Source organism: Rhinopithecus bieti, unplaced genomic scaffold (assembly GCF_001698545.2).
Source record: "Rhinopithecus bieti isolate Rb0 unplaced genomic scaffold, ASM169854v2 scaffold_37555, whole genome shotgun sequence".
NCBI lineage: Eukaryota > Metazoa > Chordata > Mammalia > Primates > Cercopithecidae > Rhinopithecus > Rhinopithecus bieti.
This window is the reverse complement of record NW_016815947.1, coordinates 1,226,618-1,247,191: the sequence shown is the minus strand read 5'-3', so window position 1 is coordinate 1,247,191 and position 20,574 is coordinate 1,226,618. Positions and strand designations below refer to the sequence as shown.

General features: G+C 50.0%; 1 protein-coding gene across 2 annotated transcripts in view; it reads left to right on the top strand.

The window, feature by feature from the left end:
- SHMT1 (serine hydroxymethyltransferase 1) overlaps positions 1-20,318 on the top strand; it is a 38,605-nt gene extending 18,287 nt beyond the window's left edge. For both annotated transcript variants that reach the window (XM_017854200.1, XM_017854201.1), the window contains 9 exons: positions 892-1,007; positions 1,659-1,819; positions 7,662-7,743; positions 8,224-8,436; positions 12,025-12,141; positions 14,939-15,061; positions 17,506-17,622; positions 18,810-18,920; positions 19,272-20,318. In XM_017854200.1, the coding sequence (XP_017709689.1) occupies positions 892-1,007; positions 1,659-1,819; positions 7,662-7,743; positions 8,224-8,436; positions 12,025-12,141; positions 14,939-15,061; positions 17,506-17,622; positions 18,810-18,920; positions 19,272-19,441 (1,210 nt within the window). In that variant the 3' untranslated portion in view covers positions 19,442-20,318. The remainder of the gene's footprint in view (positions 1-891; positions 1,008-1,658; positions 1,820-7,661; positions 7,744-8,223; positions 8,437-12,024; positions 12,142-14,938; positions 15,062-17,505; positions 17,623-18,809; positions 18,921-19,271) is intronic.
- The last annotated feature ends 256 nt before the right edge of the window (positions 20,319-20,574 follow it).

Sequence of the window (20,574 nt, the reverse complement as noted above, 5' to 3'; positions counted from 1 at the left end):
CTGGCTTGAACCCAGTAGTTTTTAGTACTTGAGTTATCAATATAATAAATAATAGGTAATAAAAACATAAATATATGATAAATTTTGATATGCAGTTATTAAATGGAAAGTAAAATTTCATTAGAAATGGAAAAAGTCAAAAAAACAAACTCTCTAGACCTTGTTCCCCCATCTTCTGGCAGCCACCATTCTATTTTCTGCCTCTATGAGCTTAACTACTTTAGGGACCTCATAAAAGTTGAATCATACAGTGCTTGTCTTTTGGTGACTGGTTTGTTTCACTTAGCATAATGTTCTCAGACTCATCCCTGTTGTATTAATAGCATGTGATAGGATTTCTTTCCTTTTTTTTTGTTTGAGACAGGGTCTCACTCTGTTGCCCAGGCTGGAGTCCAGTGGTGTGATCACAGCTCACTGCAGCCTTTACCTCCTGGGCCCAAGTGAATCTTCCCTCCTCAGCCTCCCACGTAGCTGGGACTATGGGCACACACCACCACACCTGGCTAATTTTTGAAATTTTTTGTAGAGATGAGGGTATTGCTATATTGCCCAGGCTGGTCTCAAACTCCTGGGCTCGAACAATCCTTCGTTGGCCCCTCAAAGTGCTGGGATTATAGGCTTGTGCCACCTCTCCTGGCCAAAACCCCCTCTTTTTATAGATGAGATACTTGTTCCAAGTTGCACAACTGGTTTGGTCTCTTGACTCTAGATTCCAGAGGCATTGGTGGAACACTTGATCATGCTGGCTTCAGCATCTGCATGTTAACAAGCTCTTCTCATTACTTCTCTCCACTTTAGTTTCACTGTCCCACCCCTCAGCTTCTTTGGCCTCTGTGAAGCACAGATTTTCCGGGTCTGATTGGATCTAAGTCTCCTACTCTCCTCCCACAGATACTATGGCGGGACTGAGTTTATTGATGAACTAGAGACCCTCTGTCAGAAGCGAGCCCTGCAGGCCTATAAGCTGGACCCACAGTGCTGGGGGGTCAACGTCCAGCCCTACTCAGGTGATTGTCTCATCCATATGGCCTGGTGCAGCGTCATCATGTGCATCCCCCAGGGCTGACATGCACCAAGAAGCATCCTAAGAAGGACTGCCATAGGCCGGGCATGGTGGCTCACGCCTGTAATCCCAGCACTTTGGGAGGCAGAGGCAGGCAGATCACGAGGCCGGGAGTTCAAGACCACCTGACCAACATGGAGAAACCTGGTCTCTACTGAAAATACAAAAATTAGCTGGGTGTAGTGGTGCATGCCTGTAATCCCAGCTACTCAGAGGCTGAGGCAAGATAATTGCTTGAACCTGGGATGCAGAGGTTGCGCTGAGCCAAGATCGCACCATTACATGCCAGCCTGGGCAACGAGCGAAACTCCATCTCAAAAACAAACAAAAAAAAAGGACTGCCATAAATAAAAGATAAGCCATGCATCTCTCTGTATTGCCCTTGGGCTCCCAGCTCTGTACCCCTCCCAGGTAGTGCCCTGTCTCTGAACTTCCCCTTTCAAGGCTGATGGTGAAGGGGCACCTCCTGGAGCTCAGGGAAGGCACGAGGCCTGTTCTTGCCACTCCTGGGTGAAGGCTTAGTGGCCAAGGTCCCGGATGCCACTTGGTACCTCGGTTAGAAATAATCGTGTCTCTTTTGGCCCACTCGTTTCAGGCTCCCCTGCAAACTTCGCTGTGTACACTGCCCTGGTGGAACCCCATGGGCGCATCATGGGCCTGGACCTGCCAGATGGGGGCCACCTGACCCATGGGTTCATGACAGACAAGAAGAAAATCTCTGCCACGTCCATCTTCTTTGAATCTATGCCCTATAAGGTAAGCATGTGTTTCTCTCCATAGCTTTTATTTCCTTGGGAAACCTCTGATGTTTGGCTGTGCCTGTAGGGATAAGTTTGGTTTATGTGTCACTGCAGGAAGTCCCCACCTTGCACCATTTTTCATTTCCCTGCCGTGGGGACTCCTCAGGCTTTCAGGACCCGCTGGGACAGCTGGGATGGAGAGACGAGGGTCTGAGCTGAGGCCACAGGGAAACCAGTGAGGGAAGCAACTACTGAGGAGAGTTCAGGTGCGGCAGGGGCAGTGGTAACTGCTGGGAATAACAGCCCTGGGGAATAGCAACCAGGTCACTACAGTTGGACCCCAGCAACAGCCACCACCTCCACAGCTCTGCCCTCGCCTGATGACATCTCTGCTCAGAGCCCCTGTGGGCCAGCAGCAGCACAAGGATGCAGTAGCTACAGGGATGGCAGCATCCTCGGCTCCAGCATGAAAACCAGCAGCCCCGTGCCATCCACAGCAACAGTCCTCCATGACCATGTTAGGGCCAGCCCCTGCCTGTGTATAGCGGCTGCAGAGGAACAGACAGTGGTTTGACTTAGGACGTTCAACCTTAGGATAGTGCAAAAGTGACATGCATTCAATAGCTATACTTCAAGCTCCCATACAACCGTTCTGCTTTTCACTGTCAGTACAGTATTCATTAGATTACATGAGATAGTCAACACTGTATTATAAAATAAGCTTTGTGTTTGACTCTCTTGCCCAGTGTAGGATACCACAGTGTTCTCAGCATGTTTAAGGTAGGCCAGGCTAGATTGTGATGTTCGATAGGTTAGGTGTATCATATGCATTTTTGACTTTATGATATTTTCAGCTTAATGATGAGTTTATTGGAATGTAACCCCATAAGTTGAGGAGCACCTGTACGGTTCAGGTGTATACCCCATTGCCATTGCCACCCCACTGCAAATACCTGATAACACAGCCAGCCCAGCAGTGGAACCAGCACCATCAGAACCAGTGCCAAGGGCTGCCTCTAGGGTGTGCAGGGCCCCAGGCAAATAATTATTTTGCATGGGACCCTGTCTATATAAACACTTGGGTCAAAAAATGCATGTAAGATGCGTGGGCTCATTCAGGCATGGTGATTTATCTATAAAGATAAAGGATCATGGGGAGAAGAGGTAACTTGCCTATTCTTTTAGTGTCCAGTGTTGGTGATTCTTCCTAGTGTCCAGGAACCATCTTTTCATGTTCTTCATTAATAAATGTGCCATTCCTGCTTAGTTTCATGTTTGTTACCATGAAAAAAGGTAGCAGTGCATCTTTCTCCTTGGCTGGCATTGCATGGTCTTGGGTGCATGCTGTGTGTACTCGGCCTTTGTCTCAGTGCTGGTGATTGTACGTGTGCTCTTTTTGCAGTCATGTCTTTTCACAGAACGCCTAGGTGTTTGCAGTCACAGATCTCCTCACTGGCCAAGGCCAGCCTTGAAGCTAGATTTTGAAACATGTCACAATAGTTAACAAAACACTTTGCCTTGGCTGGGCTCGGTGGCTCACGCCTGTAATCCCAGCACTTAGGGAAGCTGAGACGGGCAGATCACCTGAGGTCAGGAGTTCAAGACCAGCCTGGCCAACATGTTGAAACCCTGTCTCTACTAAAAATCCAAAAAATTACCCGGACCTGGTGATGCACACCCGTGGTTCCAGCGACTCAGGAGGCCAAGGCGGGATAATTACTTGAACCTGGGAGGCGGAGGTTGCAGTGAGCAAAGATGGCTCCATTGCACTCCAGAGTGGGCGACAAGAGTGAAACTCCATCTCAAAAAAAAAAAAAAGGCCGGGTGCAGTTGCTCACACTTACAATCCCAGCACTTTGGGAGGCTGAGGCAGGTGGATCATGAGGTCAGGAGTTCGAGACCAACCTGGCCAACACAGTGAAACCCCATCTCTACTAAAAATGCATGGTGGCGCGTTCGTAATCCCACACTTTGAGAGGCCGAGGTGGGCGGATCATCCAAAGTCAGGAGTTCAAGACCAGCCCAGCCAACATGGCAAAACCCTGTCTCTACTAAAAATACAAACATTAGCTGGGCGTGGTGGCACACACCTGTAGTCCCAGCTACTCAGGCAGCTGAGGCAGGAGGACCACTTGAACCTGGGAGGCGGAGGTTGCAGTGAGCTGAGACTGTACCAGTGCACTCCAGCCTGGGTGACAGAGCGAGGCTCCATCTCCAAAAAAAAAAAAAAATCTGCATCCCGCACCCAGTTCCCTCCAGCCACCCCGTCTTTGATGTACATTGTGCAGGCTGCAGTCCTGTGGGCGCAGTGAGGGGACGCACCTCAGGATGGGCGTGGAGAGGTGGGGCCTGGGACCCTGGCCAGCTTGGGCAGCAGGAGGTGCAGCTCACCCGCTGGGGGGTGATTTGAGTCCTGCCCTCGGTGGGCAGGAGGAGACAGACCTTATTGGCATTTACCAGCAGCCAGAGGCAGCTCACTTCCACCCCACTGGGCTGCAGAGTTGAAGGTCAGGGGGTGTCCTAGGGCCACTGCCCTGCCCAGACTTCACCAGACCACCTGCCTCCACCTTTAGCCCCTGCCCCCCTCCACAGCAGGAGCCCCACACAGGGCCAAGCAACAGCAACACTAACCTTCTATGTTGTGTTTTTGGCCTGTCCCCACTGTGACTCGAGAATTCCTCCCTGTCCCTGGTCCTGAGTGACTACTGGGGGTCTCCTTATCCTCTGTGCACTGTGGACCCCATCTGCAGTTTATTATAAATGCCTGTGAATTCTTCTAGGAGTTGTTCTGTTGTCTCACTCTCAAGATTAAAAAAAGGAAATAAAACCTTTGAAAATCTATTAAAAGGGGAGAAAGCAGCACAGACTTTTTTTTTTTTTTTTTAATTGTGGCTACACAAAAAATTTTACTATCATGGTCTGTTTTTTTCATCTTTTTTTTCTCCCCCTTTTTGTGGAGAACAAGGTCTCCCTATGTTGCCCAGGCGAGTCTCTCACTCCTGGACTTAAGCTATCCTCCTGCTTCTGCCTCCCTAAGAGCTGGGATTACAGGCGTGAGCCACTGTGCCTGGTAAATTATGTCCATTTTTACTGGAGGTCAGCCGTTGATATTTCGTTTCATAAAACAGTTTCTTTGCCAAATTCAGGTGACTGAGAAAGAACCACACCCTTAAAGCAAAACACAGAAAACAAACCCACAAATCATCTTTCCACTTGACTTTCTAGATGGGGTCTTGGTTCCCGAAACCTTGCGCCCAAGCTTCTGTAGTTGGGTTGGATTGTAAGTGCCTTTTTTAATTGGAAAGAGTGACCACCAATCCTGAAACCTTTCACTCCAGATGTGCTGGTAGTTTCTGAGGGGGTTACCAAGGTAAGAGGAAGGAAGGTTGGGGCAGGGCCTTCAGAAGAGGGAGCCTCTCTGTCTCCTCTTTCCTGAGGCTTCTCAGATCCTAGAGCCCCGTTTTTCCTGTGGTGCCCTCCATGCTCTGCTGGTTATGTGTGCTTCCCCATGACCTTTTTTTTTTTTTTTTTTTTTGAGACAGCATCTGGCTTTGTCTCCCAGGCTGGAGTGAAGTGGCTCTATCTCAGTTCACTGCAACCTCTGCTTCCCGGGCTCAAGCAATCTTCCCTCTTCAGTTCCCAAGTAGCTGGGACTAGAGACTCATGCCACCATGCCTGGCTAATTTTTGTATTTTTTGTGCAGACAAGATTTTGCCATGTTGCCAGGCTGGTCTTGGACTCCTGGGCTCAAGTGATCTGCCTAACTCAGCCTCCCAAAGTGCTGGTATTACAGGCATAAGCCACCGCATCCAGCTGACCCTTTTTTTTTTTTTTGAGACAAAGTTTCACTCTTGTCACCCAGGCTAGAGTGCAGTGGCACGATCTCAGCTCACTGCAACCTCTGCCTCCTGGGTTTAAGCGATTCTCCTCCCTTAGCTTCCCAAGTCGCTGGGACTGCAGGTGTGCACCGCCATGCCTGGCTAATTTTGTGTTTTCAGTAGAGGCAGAGTTCCACCATGTTGGCCAGGCTAGTCTCGAGCTCCTGACCTCAGGTGATCTGCCCCGCTCAGCCTCCCAAAGTGCTGGGATTACAGACGTGAGCCACCACACCCAGCTGACCCATATGTTTATAGAAGTTTAATAAAATGAACTTCCTAAGAGATGTGTTTCCAAAAAAGAAAAATAAGTTATTTTAAATTTTACATTGAGATCTACAATCTGTCTGGAATTGACTTCTTTTTTTTTTTTTAAACAAATTATATATAATTAAGGGATGCACAGTGATGTTATGATTTGTATACACAGTGCAGAATTATTGAATCAAGTTAACCAATATATCCCACTCCTTAAATATTTATTATTTTTCTTCCTGTCTAATTGCAATTTTGTACCCTTTGCTCAGTATCTCTCCATTGTCCGCCACCCTTAAGTGACTGGTAACCACATTCTACCTTGCTTCTGTGAGTTCGTTTGTTTTATTTATTTATTTAATTTAATTTATTTCTTTTGAGATAGAGTCTCGCTTTGTCACCCAGGCTAGAGTGCAGTGGCGCCATCTCGACTCACTGCAACCTCCGCCTCCTAGGTTCAAGTGATTCTCCTGCCTCAGCCTCCTGAGTAGCTGGGATTACAGGCATGTGCCACCACGCCTGGCTAATTTTTGTATGTTTAGTAGAGACGGGGGTTTCACCATGTTGGCCAGGCTGGTCTCCAACTCCCGTCCTCAGGTAATCCACCTGCCTTGGCCTCCCAAAGTACTGAAACGGCAGGCGCCACTGCACTGTGGCGTCACCACTGGCATGGATCCAATGACCTGTGTTGAGTGTGGTTCTGCTTCTGGTTAAGCCAGATGCTCTGCCCTTCCACGAATGCATGCTGCCTTAATTACTATAATTTGTCAAGCATTTTGTGACACAAAATACACAAAGCAATGATGTTTCATGTAAAGGTTTGGTATGTCTTTCCTTTTATGGTTTTTGTTATTTACATTTCATTTTCTATCTGTCTTGCTTTTACATACTTTTTTTTTTTTTTTTTTTGAGATGGAGTCTCGCTCTGTCACCCAGGCTGGAGTGCAGTGGCGCGATCTTGGCTCACTGCAAGCTCCGCCTCCTGGGTTCACACCATTCTCCTGTCTCAGCCTCCCGAGTAACTGGGACTACAGGCGCCCACCACCACGCCTGGCTAATTTTTTGTGTTTTTAGTAAAGACAGGGTTTCACCGTGTTAGCCAGGATGGTCTCGATCTCCTGACCCCGTGATCTGCCCGCCTCGGCCTCCCAGAGTGCTGGGATGACAGGCCTGAGCCACCGCGCCCGGCCCTACTTTTTGTTTTTCAATGCTGTATCCAGTGACCTTGCTAAATTTGCTTATTCTAACAGTTGGCCCCTAGCATCTTGATTTTCTAGGTATATTGTATTGTCTGTGTGTAATGTCAGTTTTTAAATTCCTTCTTTCCTAATTGTTATGCCTTTTGTTTCTTTTTCTTGCCTCATTATACTTGGAATAGAAGTGGTATTAGCAGGCATTTTGGTCTTGTTCCTGAAGGTAACTGTTTTGGTTGACGTTGTGTGTTCCCGTTGCATTTGTTTCATTCTGCAGGTGCTTTTTGGTTCCTTCTCGGGGTAGTGCCCCAGCAGCAGGGCTCACTACAACCCTGGGACTCCTCAGGGACTCCTGGGTCTGTGAGCCATACTTGGTTGAGCAGGCTGAACACACCAGTATCCTGTCTCACCCTCAAGTCTTCATCTAGGACATCGTTCCTTTTGTCATGGCGGGTGGAGTGAGTTCAGGTGGGAGGACAGGAGGCAGGTGTGGCTGGAGGAAGCAGCCTGAACCTGCCTCCCTGACATTCCACAGGTGAACCCAGACACTGGCTACATCAACTATGACCAGCTGGAGGAGAACGCACGCCTCTTCCACCCGAAGTTGATCATTGCAGGTGATGCGCGGGGTGGAAAGTGACCTTGTTCACCAGTAGCCTGGTGCCTCTTACAGAATGAGGATGGAAAGATGTTCCCACCCTGTTGAGCCCACTGCTAGTTTCTGCCCTGGATAACTGAGTTTCTGGGGTCCACATATATTAGTTTCTTTCAGGATACAGAGGTGTGTTTGCTGCTTTTTGTGCTGTGTGGATTAAGATCTGAGACTGTTCTCAGAGAAGCATCTAGAAATGTCAGGCCCTGACTGGGTTGGCAATAGTAGTTGGGGAAATCTCAACCACCAAGACACTGAAGAGTCAGACAGAGTGGTCACCTTTAGCACAGGGGTGCTTTTTGAGGGCATTCTGCATTTTTGCTCTGAGATTTTAGGGGAAGAAATCTCTGGGCTTTCAGATCTGCATATCTAGAGGCCACTGTGAAGCCAACTCAGCTGGCCTGTGGACATCTCTGATGCAGCTGTGTCACTTTTCCTGTCTCAGGAACCAGCTGCTATTCCCGAAACCTGGACTATGCCCGGCTGCGGAAGATTGCAGATGAGAACGGGGCGTATCTCATGGCGGACATGGCACACATCAGCGGGCTGGTGGTGGCTGGCGTGGTGCCCTCCCCATTTGAACACTGCCACGTGGTGACCACCACCACTCACAAGACCCTGCGAGGCTGCCGAGCTGGCATGATCTTCTACAGGAAAGGTATGCTCCCGAATGTTGGGTACAGACGGTACCGTGGTTTACATTTCTCCTGTGAGGGTTCAGATTCAGTTGAGGGAGCTGGGAAAAACTCTGACCTGGGATCCCTGGAAAATCTTAAGATCCCAGTCCCTTGAAGAGCTGCTTAGGAAGGAGCAGTGACAGGCTTTACAGAAAGGATTCCCGGTGGGGCATGAGGGCTCACGCCTGTAATCCCAGCACTTTGGGAGGCTGAGGCGGGCAGATCACAAGGTCAGGAGATCGAGACCATCCTGGCTAACATGGTGAAACCCCTTCTCTACTAAAAACACAAAACATTAGCTGGGTGTGGTGGTGGACACCTGTAGCCCCAGCTACTTTGGAGGCTGAGGCAGGAGAATGGCGTGAACCTGGGAGGTGGAGCTTGCAGTGAGCTGAGACCACGCCACTGCACTCCAGCCTGCATGACAGGGCGAGACTCCGTCTCAAAAAGAAAAAGAAAAAAAAAGAAAGGATTCCCCAGAAGGAGGCTGTCAGCCACAGCTCCTGCTTCACTTTTGTGCGTCCAGGTCCTAGGAACACAGGAGGGGGATCAGCAACCACTACGTGTTAGGATGGTGCCGGTCGCTGAACTAATCTTTCCCTCAAGAGGCAGATGTTTGAATGAAAGGAGGGTACATGGCTGGCTGGGGGCTACTGGGAGGCCTCACAAGGCTGCATTATTCTGGTAAACTTACAGTGGTCCGTCATGTTTCTTAAAGAGAAAGACTCACAGTAGTCAAACTAGAAGACATGGATGTATAAACAATATCATTTCAGTGAAGGTTTTTCTTTCCGTTACCTTATAACCTACCCCTAGGCACTCCCCTTATTTTCAAATTCCCTTACCTGGGAAAGCCTGTTAGTGGTCAGGTCATCATTTAGCCTGTGGTGAGACTTGATGCGCCAACTTTGCATCAGCAGAGACACCAGCCCACTGGTGACTATATTGCTCTTACCTGATGCAGGGTCTTCTTGCCTAGCCCCTGGCTGGGACTAGACACAGCCACATGCCCCCTCAGCTTCTCAACACCTCATTGCCTTTCTGCTCCTCTGAGCACCATCTTTAGCTGTGCTGATGTTTCTGAGGCAGGTAGCCATTCCCACCTGCCCGGGAGTCATTTGCTTTTTTCCCCTACTGTGTGTTGATGTGATTCATTTCCCAATGCTGAGGGATTCTGGAGCCAGCCTGTCAGAGCAAATACTTGCTCCGCTGCACACCCGCTGTATGACTTTGGGCTGGTTGTGCAGCCTCTCTGTGCCTCATTTCCTCACCTCTAGAGTGGGGACTGTAATAATAGTACCTGTCCCTTTGGACTGCTGTTTTGAGGATTAAATGAATTTATGTAAAGTGATTAGAGCAGTTCTTGGCTCACTAGAAGCTCTGGATAGATGTTAATTATTACCGATTCTGACTGAATAGTAGCTATTATTGATGGTTAACTTTTTTTCAGAAAGGAACATTATTCTCCATTTTTAGCCACATGAGCTTTGTCTTCTTGGGAGACTCTTTTTTTTTTTTTTTTTGGTTTTTTTTTTGAGCGGATGTCTCCCGGCTCTGTCGGCCGCCTGGGCCTGGGTCGCTAGTGGGGCCGGTTCTCAGTTCTGCACTGCAAACGCTCCGGCCTCCCGGGTTTATGCCATTCTCTTCTGCCTCAGCCTCCCCGAGTTAGGGTCTGGGACTAACAGGCCGGCCCACCACTCGCCCGGCCTAGTTTTTTTTTTTTTTTTTTGTATTTTAGTAGAGACGGGGTTTTACCATGTTAGCCAGGAGGTCTCGATCTCCTTGACCCGGGTGTCGTGATCCTGCCCGTGCGGGCGGCCATCGCCCAAAGTGCTGGGATTACAGGCTTGAGCCACGCACCGCCCGGCCGGAGACTCTTTAAGCAGTTTTATTTTTTGGGGGACCAGGTCTCAGTCTGTCACTCAGGCTGGCAGTGCAGTGTGCAATCAAAGCTCACTGCAACTTTCTAACTCCCCTGGGCCCAAGCCCAAATCCCTCCACCCTCTCACCCTCCCATGGGTTGAGCCTGGGATTCATAGGTGTGCGTGCCCACATGCTGGTGGCCCTAATTTTAAATTTTTCTGTGGACCATGGGTTGCTGCTTAATTTGTTGCTTTAGGCTGGTCCTTGACTGGTGTCCTATGGTCAAGTGACCTCGTTGTCCCACCGTCCTGCCTCCAACAGTGCTGGGATTACACTGGGGACAATTTTTTTTTTTAATTTTTACCTCCGGAGAGCGGAGTTTCGCTCTTGTCGCCCAGGGTGGAGTGCAAGGCGCAATCTCGGCTCACTGCCAACCTCCGCGCTTCCCAGGTTCAACCCGTTCTCCTGCATCCAGCCTTTCGAGTGCTGGAATTACACGGTGCCCACCACATGCCCCATGCTGATTTTTGTATTTTTTTTTTTTTTTTTGAGCGGAGTCTTGGCTCCCCTGTTGCCCCAGGCTGGAGTTGGCAGTGGCCGGATCTCGCTCACTGCAAGCTCCGCTCCCGGGTTCATGCCATTCCTCCCTGCCCCCAGCAACTCCTGTGTAGCGCTGGGACTACAGGCGGCCTCCACGTCGCCTGGCTAGTGTTTTGTAATTTTTTTAGTAGAGAAGAGTTTGCACCCCCGTGTTCATTAGTCAGGATGGTTCATCCTTCTGAGCTCCGTGAATCCGCCCCACCTCCGGCCCGCTAACGCAAAAGTGGGCCTCCCAAAGTGCTGGGATTACAGGCTTGAGCCACCGCGCCCGGCCCGATTTTTGTATTATTAATAGAGACAGGGTTTCATTATGTTGACCAGGCTGGTCTTGAACTCCTGACAGTTGATCCACCTGCCTCTGCCTCCCAAAGTGCTGGGATTACAGGCATGAGCCACTGCGCCCGGCTACATGGACATTTCTTTAAGGAAGGATGTCCAGGGCAAATTCTTGAATTCGTGGTTACAATGTTAGTGGAGGGAAATTTCTGTCCTTTCTTTTTTTCTTTTGAGACAGAGTGTCACTGTGTCACCCAGGCTGGAGTGCAGTGGCATGCTCTCGGCTCACTGCAACCTTTGCCTCCCAGGTTCAAGCGATTCTTCTGCCTCAGCCTCCGGAGTAGCTGGGACTACAGGTGCACACCACCACGCCCGACTAATTTTTGTATTTTTAGTAGAGATGGGGTTTCGCCATGTTGGCCAGGCTGGTCTCAAACTCCTGACCTCGTGATCCACCCGCCTTGGCCTCCCAAAGTGCGGGGATTACAGGTGTGAGTCACTGCGTCTAGCCTGTCCTTTCATTTTTAAGGCCTTGTTATAGTCGTGTTAAGAAGAGATGCCATCAGAGGAGGCAGGTGGACAGCTGAGGTGCTGAAACCAGCATTCTAGCTAGAGTCATCCATGATGTCCTCGTTTCCAAAGAATAAGGATACTGGTCTGCCCTCAGGCAAGGGCCCCCGTCTGCTCCACTGTGTTACAAACCAGTTCTCCATGCCAGGATAAAGGCCAGGCTTGTGCTTGATACTTCCCTGGCCAGTCTGGGTTTGAGTCTAAAACGAAAAAGAGGGGACAGTCCATACGATCCCATTGTGATGTTTTTCTTTCTCTAGGAGTGAAAAGTGTGGATCCCAAGACTGGCAAAGAGATTCTGTACAACCTGGAGTCTCTTGTCAATTCTGCTGTGTTCCCTGGCCTGCAGGGAGGTCCCCACAACCACGCCATTGCTGGTAAAACATCATCTGCTTCTGCTTATCCTGTGGCCCCTAATTCCCATCTCACCTGTCCTCCAAAATCATGTGCCAGGACTTCCACGCTGGGGAAAAAGCTGGAGGGCTGTCTCTGTCCAGGAGATGCTAACACAGAGTAGGGCATGGTTGAGACTGGCCTAAGGTAGGGACAGTAGGGAATGGCGTCCACTCCATGTGTACGACCACCCAGAGGCAAACCTGTGGGTTAGGCCGGGTTTTGTAAAGTACGTGGAGCCCTCTTAGGGAAGGAATCTGAAAGTTAGGAGAGGGCAAAGCACAGGTGAGAGAGATTGGGGCCCAAACCCTGCAGGATGAGCCCCCTTGCCCTTGATGGACCTGGCCTGTGGTGGTGGAGGCCCCTGTGTCTGAGCCTCCCACCCTGCACCAGTGCCATGTCAGTGACTCCTGAGTCAGATTCCATGACTGCCCAGCAGGTTCTCATTGACTTGTTCTTTTTCTCTTTGTACAAGTAGCTTAGGACATTTGTGATGACTCAAGAGTTATCCCACTGCCTTCGTGGAACAAGGACATTGGTAGAACTCATTCCCGCTAAGGGGCTCAGGATGAAGGTGTAGCTTCTCGGTCAGGAGATGCACAAGCACTTCTAGAGAGGAACCTGGGGACAGCAGCGATCGGGAGATACTGGGCATAGGGGTGGAAGGAGCTGGGGTCCCAGGTGTGTTCTCATGTTCTACCGTCACACCTACACACTTGGCACCCACGGCTGCTTCAACTCTGGGATGCAGGGATCACCCCATCCCCAGCTGCTCTGGACGCCCTTTCCAGTTGTTTTCACAAGTATTGATAGGCGGCTCTGTGCGGGATGCAGGCCTGTGGGTTCTCCTTATCCTCCATTCTCTGTGTCCCTTGAAGCAGCCCTCAGGACTGAATGTGAGGTACCAGATGAGTCTGAACGGTGGTGCAGGGTAGGCCGAAGGCTGCACCTCCTACCTACGCTCTGACCTGAGAGAGCTGCATAATCTGGCGTCAAGAGCATCAGCTCTTAGGGCTGCTAAGTAATCATTTTCACACATCAAGATTAAAAAGGATGTAAAATCCATCTTGCTTAACAGCTTTGGTATGGTAATGTTAGCACAGAACTTCCACACTTAGGGAAACTTCTACGCTTACCTCAACAGCAGTTCCTCAGAGAAGCATATCAGCTGGGCGCAGTGGCTCATACCTATAATTCCAGCACTTTGGGAAGCTGAGGCGGGCTTGTCACTTGAGCCCAGGAGTTCGAGACCAGCCTGGCCAACATAGAGAAACCCTGTCTCTACTAAAATATAAAATTGGCCGGGCGCCGGGTGGCTCAGCCCTGTAATTCCAGCACTTTGGAGCCGAGATGGGCCGGATCATGAGGTTCAGGAGATCGAGACCATCCTGCTAACCCGGTGAAGACCCCGTCTCTACTGAAAAAATACAAAAACTAGCCGAGCCAAGGTGGCGGGCGCCTGTAGTCCCAGCTACTTGGGAGGCTGAAGCAGGGAGAATGGCGTGACATCAGGAGGCGGAGCTTGCATGAGCTGAGATCCTGCCACTGCACTCCAGCCTGGGCGACAGGGCGATTGACTCGTCTCAAAATATATATATATATATAAAATTAGCCAGGCGTGGCCGGGCGCAGTGGCTCACGCCTGTAATCCCAGCACTTTGGGAGGCCGAGGCGGGCAGATCACGAGGTCAGGAGATCGAGACCACAGTGAAACCCCATCTCTTCTAAAAATACAAAAAATTAGCCAGGCACGGTGGCGGGTGCCTGTAGTCCCAGCTACTCGGGAGGCTGAGGCAGGAGAGCGGAGCTTGCAGTGAGCTGAGATCGCGCCACTGCACTCCAGCCTGGGCAATGGAGCGACATTCCGCCTCAAAAAAAAAAAAAAAAAAAGAGTTCCAGACCAGCCTGGCCAACATATAGTGAAACCCTGTCTCTACTGAAAAATACAAAACTTAGCTGAACACGGTGGCACATGCCTGTAGTCCCAGCTACTTAGGAAGCTGAGGCAGGAGAATCCCTTGAACCTGGGAGGCGGAGGTTGCAGTGAGCCGTGATCGCGCCACTGCACTCCAGCCTGGGTGACAGAGCGAGACTCCCATCTCTCAAAAAAAAAAAAAAAACAATTAGCCAGGTGTGGTAGGACGTTACCTGTAGTCTCACCTACTCAGGAGACTGAGATGGGAGGATCATCTGAGCCCAGGAAGTCAAGGCTGCAGTGAACTGTGATCATGCCACTGCACTCCAGCCTATGCAATGGGAGTGAGACCCTGTTCAAAAAATATAAAAATAAGAAATTTTTTTGGCTGGGCACGGTGTTCATGCCTGTAATCCCAGCACTTGGGGAGGCCAAGGCAGGTGGATCACTTGAGGTCAGGAGTTCAAGACCAGCCTGGCCAATATAGTGAAACCCTATCTCTACTAAAAATACCAACAAAAATTAGCTGGGCGTGGTGGCGTGTGCTTGTAGTTGTAGCCCCAGCTATTAGGGAGGCTGAGGCAGAAGAATCACTTGAACCTGGGAGGCGGAGGTTGCAGTGAGCCAAGATCATGCCACTGCACTCCAGCCTGGGCAACAGGAGTGAAATTCCATCTCAAAAAATAAATAAATAAATAATAATAAATTTTTAAATATATCATTTTGGAGGAAAATGTAATCCAACCCAAAAGCAAGGGGTGACATTGTAAAGCAGGGAAGCTTGAGTAAAAACGGGAATGTGTTTGACTCAGCATCTGTGTATGATTTTATCCTAGTCTCCTGATCTATTGTCTCTTCCTGTCCAGGGGTTGCTGTGGCCCTGAAGCAAGCTATGACTCTGGAATTTAAAGTTTATCAGCACCAGGTGGTGGCCAACTGCAGGGCTCTGTCTGAGGCACTGATGGAGCTGGGCTACAAAATAGTCACAGGTACAGACACGGTGTTCAGCAGGCCTGTTGTGGTTGCATTAGGGCTTGCTCCTCAGTTTGTGCAAGTGGGATGTGGCCCAGGCTCTGCTCCTGCAGCTGCAATAACTGGGGCCCACCTTGGGAGTAGGTCAGCCTCACCTCCAGCTGGAAAGCCTCCCCCTGCCTCAGACCAGCCAGCTGCCCCCTTGGGTGAGCCACAGATGTTGGGAATAGTGACTGTCATTGGTCACCAGCATAAGGACTGCATGTCCTCAGAACAGCTTTGCAGGAGGATGACCTGAGGCTCACGAGAGGTTGGACTGTAGTGGTCACACACCCGGTAGGTGGCAGAGCCGGGACTCTGTGGTGATGCCTTGCACTGTGCCATGGGAGTGTCTTCTCTCACCCCGCTGAGCTGGGGCTGCACGGGCTGTCCCCTCCCAGTTTGCTGCATGTTCCTGGGGAGTTGGCTTGCTATAGCCATGTTTGCTTGGATCTCTACATTCTGGAGCTGTGGGCTGTGAATGAGATGGACTTCCTAGGTCAGGACCCCACTGTGGGGTGCCATCCACCTCATAGCCACTGTAGGTTTCCACTGGGAGAGCGCTTTTGGCAGGCAGCATACTTGATCCTCCTGAGGAAGGGCGACTTTATACCTAGTCCCACAAGACTGCCGGTTGTGCTAGCAGCGGTGTGGTCCAGGAATATGGGTCCTGCTGTGTGTAGACCTGAGTGCCCACTCTCTGCACCATGCCCTTTGCCCTGTATAGGGATCACAGGACCCCTGGTCTAAGGAGTGGGGCTCCCACCCAATCCTGCATGTGTGACAGCACCTGGAAAGGCCAGGCCAGTGGTGTCTCCTCAGCAGTACCAGCCACACCCTCTTTTATATTCTACTTCACTTACTTTCTATTCTCCCTTCATCCTCCATGTCTTCAAATAATAAAGCCCAAGAAGTCCTCATGTGGACTGTGACCTTCAGGATGCTTTAGCTCAGGAGTCCGCGACCTCCAGGCCACGGACTAGTACTAGTTTGTGGCCTGTTAGGAACCTGGCTGCACAGTAGGAAGTGAGCTGGGCCGAGAGCATTGCCACCTGAGCTCTGCCTCCTGTCAGATCAATGGCAGCATTATATTCTCATAGGAGCTGAACCCTGTTGTGAACTGCACGTGTGAGGGATCTAGGTTGGGCCTCTTTAGAGAAACTATCTTTTTCTTTCCTTCTGATTATACCTGCATCCTTCTGAGAATCTAATGCCCGATGATCTGAGGTGGAAGTTTCATCCCAAAACCATCCCTCGACACCATCCGTGGAAAAACTGTCTTCTACACTTCCTGGTGCCAAAAAGGTTGGGGACCACTGCTTTAGGTCCCTGTTTCTCAGACTTGGATGTGCACACCACCCCTGGGGCTGCTGGTACGATGCAGATTCTGACCAGGTCTTGGGTGATGCTGGTCTGGGAGCCACCCTTGGAGTTGTGAGGGTTTAGGCCATAGTCCCTGTCACCATGGGCATCTCATGGCATGGGCCTGCCCTCATCCTGGTGACTTTGTCATTGTCACTCTACCCTCTGAGGGCCCGATGCACACGGCTGAAACAGATAATGCTTGTGAATGCCCGCTTTGGTGTCTGGCACTGTGAGAAGCACCGTGTCCAGTATCTTACTTAAACTTCATGACAGCCCTGTGAATTATTGCTGTTTTTGTTACAAATGGGCATCTGAGGTTTCACAATGTTGAGCTGCAACCCTAAAGCCACACAGCAAGTGGGTGGGCACAGCTGGGGGGCTGCAAAGCCAAGCTGGAGCCCTAGCTCGCCCGCATCTTCAAAGGGATCCCTGCAACACAGCCCAGAAGCAGAGGCCCTAGTGCCGTCAGCACCCAAGGCAGTATCCTGGCTTAATGAAGGTTCAAAGTGGAAGGATCCTCCTGTGTGACCTCGGAGCAGGTGCAGAAAACTCTGTTAGCCTTGCTGTTGTCACCTTACCACTTTGATAATACCGTCAGCCTCACGGGATCCGGGAAAAACCTACCACAGGCTACAGTGTCTGGCACCTAATGTGCTCCATAAGCATGCCCCTTACCCCCTAGACAAAGTAACTTGAACCACTGCCCAATACTCATGCTGTCTTTGGGGAAGCCTTTACTATCAATGTTAGAGAAATGCCCAAGCAACGTGTCAGAGAAACAAGACAGGAGCAGCCTGAGGAAGCTGCCCCTTCCCAATGGGAATGTCAGGCCCTCTGCTGTATGATCAGTTACCCCTTTCAAAAGTGCTCTATCCTTCCTTTCACATTCTTAGGCACGCACATCTCTCGTGGGTATTAGAATCCCAGGCCATGTGGTGGGGGTGCTCGCCTTCCTGACCTCATCTGCTTTGGCCGCCTTCACCCTTGCCTTCATGTCACAGATTCCTTCACGGCATAGAATTAGCCTGCATTTCTATGTGTCCAACTTTGTTTCCAGGAGGTTCTGACAACCATTTGATCCTCGTGGATCTCCGTTCCAAAGGCACAGACGGTGGAAGGGCTGAGAAGGTGCTGGAAGCCTGTTCTATTGCCTGCAACAAGAACACCTGCCCAGGTGAGAATCACCCTTGGCCTTCTCCTTCACTCCTCTCCCATCTGCATTTCTTCTGGCCAAAGTTGTAGCTGATGAAGATACCCATCTGGCTCTGGAGACAGACCTCAGATAAAAACTGGAGTGGGGACAGGGCATGGTGGCTCACGCCTGTAATCCCAGCACTTTGGGAGGCTAAGGCAGGCGGATCACTTGAGATCAGGAATTCAAGACCAGCCTGGCCAAAATGGTGAAATCCTGTCTCTACTAAAAATAGAAAAATTATCTAGGCATGGTGGTGCATACCTCTAATCCCAGCTACTCGGGAGGCTGAGGCAGGAGAGACGCTTTAACCTGGGAGGCAGAGGTTGCAGCGAGTGGAGACTGTACCACCGCACTCCAGCCTGGGCAACAGAATGAGACTCTGTCTAACAAACAAACAAAAAACTGGGCTGGGCATGCTGGTTCACGCCTGTAATTCCAGCACTTTGGGAGGCCGGGGTGGGTGAATCACGAGGTCAGGAGATTGAGACGGCTAACGGTGAAACCCCGTCTCTACTAAAAATGCAAAAAATTAGCCGGGTGTGGTAGCACACGCCTGTAGTCCTAGCTACTCGGGAGGCTGAGGCAGAAGAATCGCTTGAACCTGGGAGGCAGAGGCTGCAGTGAGCTGAGATCACACCATTGCACTCCAGCTTGGGCGACAGAGTGAGACTCTGTCTCAGAAAAAAAAAAAAAAAATGGAGCAGGGGCAGGGACCATACCTTGGCTGTCTCTCGGCTGTGCCTTTGTACTTGGCCCTGACCCTGCCAGGGAGCAGAAAGACTGATGTGGAGCCGTTGGAGGTGGTACATTCATTAGATGAGGGAGGTCAGGGCGTCTGGAATCCAGAGGCTGCATTTTTCTCTGGGTTGTTAACAAAATATTGATGACGCATCTCAGACCCAGACAGATGTTAACCTCATTTTTAGGAGCAAGGGGCACATCAGACCACTCTGTGTACTAGTAATTAAGTAAGAATGGCCAAAACGCGGCTGTGCCTCCTTGTGCCTTGGGTTCTGTATTAGTTTCCGACTCAGCTGTACTCTCCTTGCTACAAACAGCCAGTATCCTCGGGCCAGTTCTCTTTTGCCCACATGTCCGTTTCTAAATGCGCCATTGTCACAGTGGTGACAATGTGGCTTAGGGACAGAGCCCCATTTATCTTGTAGGTGACAGAAGTGCTCTGCGGCCCAGTGGACTGCGGCTGGGGACCCCAGCACTGACGTCTCGCGGACTTTTGGAAAAAGACTTCCAAAAAGTAGCCCAGTTTATTCACAGAGGTAAGGATACACTTTTGGAAGTTGCCACATCTTATTGTGTGTATTTAGTTTCTGATTGTGATGAGTAGCTGAGATCCTGCCACTGAAAGACAATTCTGCACCAAGGCTGAGTGTTGGGGTGGGAGACAGCAAAAAACACTTATGTAAATCACCTTGTCTGAGAGGTTGGGCTACCCAAGACATCTGTCTAAGGGTGGGTGCATCCGAGAGTAATTGAGGTAAGCATGGAGACCTTGTGCCCTGCTGCACTCCCCAGCTGGGGGACATTCTGGCAGTTGTGCCTCGGCCCACAGCCATTGCGCCCCACTTGGTGTGTAGTGTGGGGTGACTCACTTGTGTCTTGTCGCACAGGGATAGAGCTGACCCTGCAGATCCAGAGCGACATTGGTGTCAGAGCCACCCTGAAGGAGTTCAAGGAGAGACTGGCAGGGGATAAGTACCAGGGGGCCGTGCAGGCTCTCCGGGAGGAGGTTGAGAGCTTCGCCTCTCTCTTCCCTCTGCCTGGCCTGCCCGACTTCTAAAGGAGCCGGTCCACTCTGGACCCACCTGGCGCCACAGAGGAAGCTGCCTGCCAGAGGACCCCCACTTGAGAAATGGATGAGCTGCTCCACAGGGGAACCGTTGACACTTGGGCCCTCTGAGGGGGTTTCGTTTGGACTTTTTTCATGTTTTCTTCACAAATCAAAATTTAAGTCTCACTGTTAGTAATTCTGGGACAGGTTATTAATTAAAGGATTTAAATTTGAACCTGTCTTTCTCACAGCTGGATATAATTCTAGAAAAATAAAATACTATGTAGCCACTTGGCCATAATCATTTAGACCGTGGTGCAGGGCAAAGCTATTAGGAAGATTCTAGCGTTTTACTCTCCCTGGGCTTTCCTCCGCCTTGCTGCAACAGAGAGGAAATGCCCATGTCCACAGCTTGTAAACACTGTCCCCTCACTATCTTGTTATCCAGTGGCATGCCAAAGGAGAACTGAATTCACCTCTGAACCTTCTGCTGTAAATCAGAAGTGTATGTTAGCCAAGTGTACACAAGATGCACCCAGTATGGTGGGAGGGTTTTGCTGTCAGTAACTCAAAGTGTGGTGTAGAAGTGGTCTCCTCCCTCCATCCTGGGAAGTCGCAGTCCCATCCTGGTGTGAGAATCAACCAGGCTTTCCTGCTCCACCTGAGATAACCAACTCCTTCCCGTAATCAGGAAGCCAAATGTCACCTTCCCAAAGAAACTTTATTTTCACGTAGCTGAAGTGCAAAACATAGATGACCATTTTTAATAAGCACAATCAAATTTTTAACCACAGAATGTCTACAAGAATTATAGCTTTAAAAAATACAACCAATTTTCATATTTCAAAAATATTTGAACTCAAATAAATTAATTTCTTAAAAAGTACACTTCTCATACTATGTGTTTGGCATTGACTCTGGTTAACTCTTGTGTAGCAACACCTACGAGATGCTATCACACACGCGCCAGCCGCACTCCTGCACCAGCCACTGCAACAACTGCAGCTCATGTGGTGGCGGGGACTCACATTCACAAGACGGGACAGGAACATGCAGTAATAAAATAGCTTTTTAAAAAATAACACATATGAATTCATCACATAGGACTATGCTNTGACCATTTTAATAAGCACAATCAAATT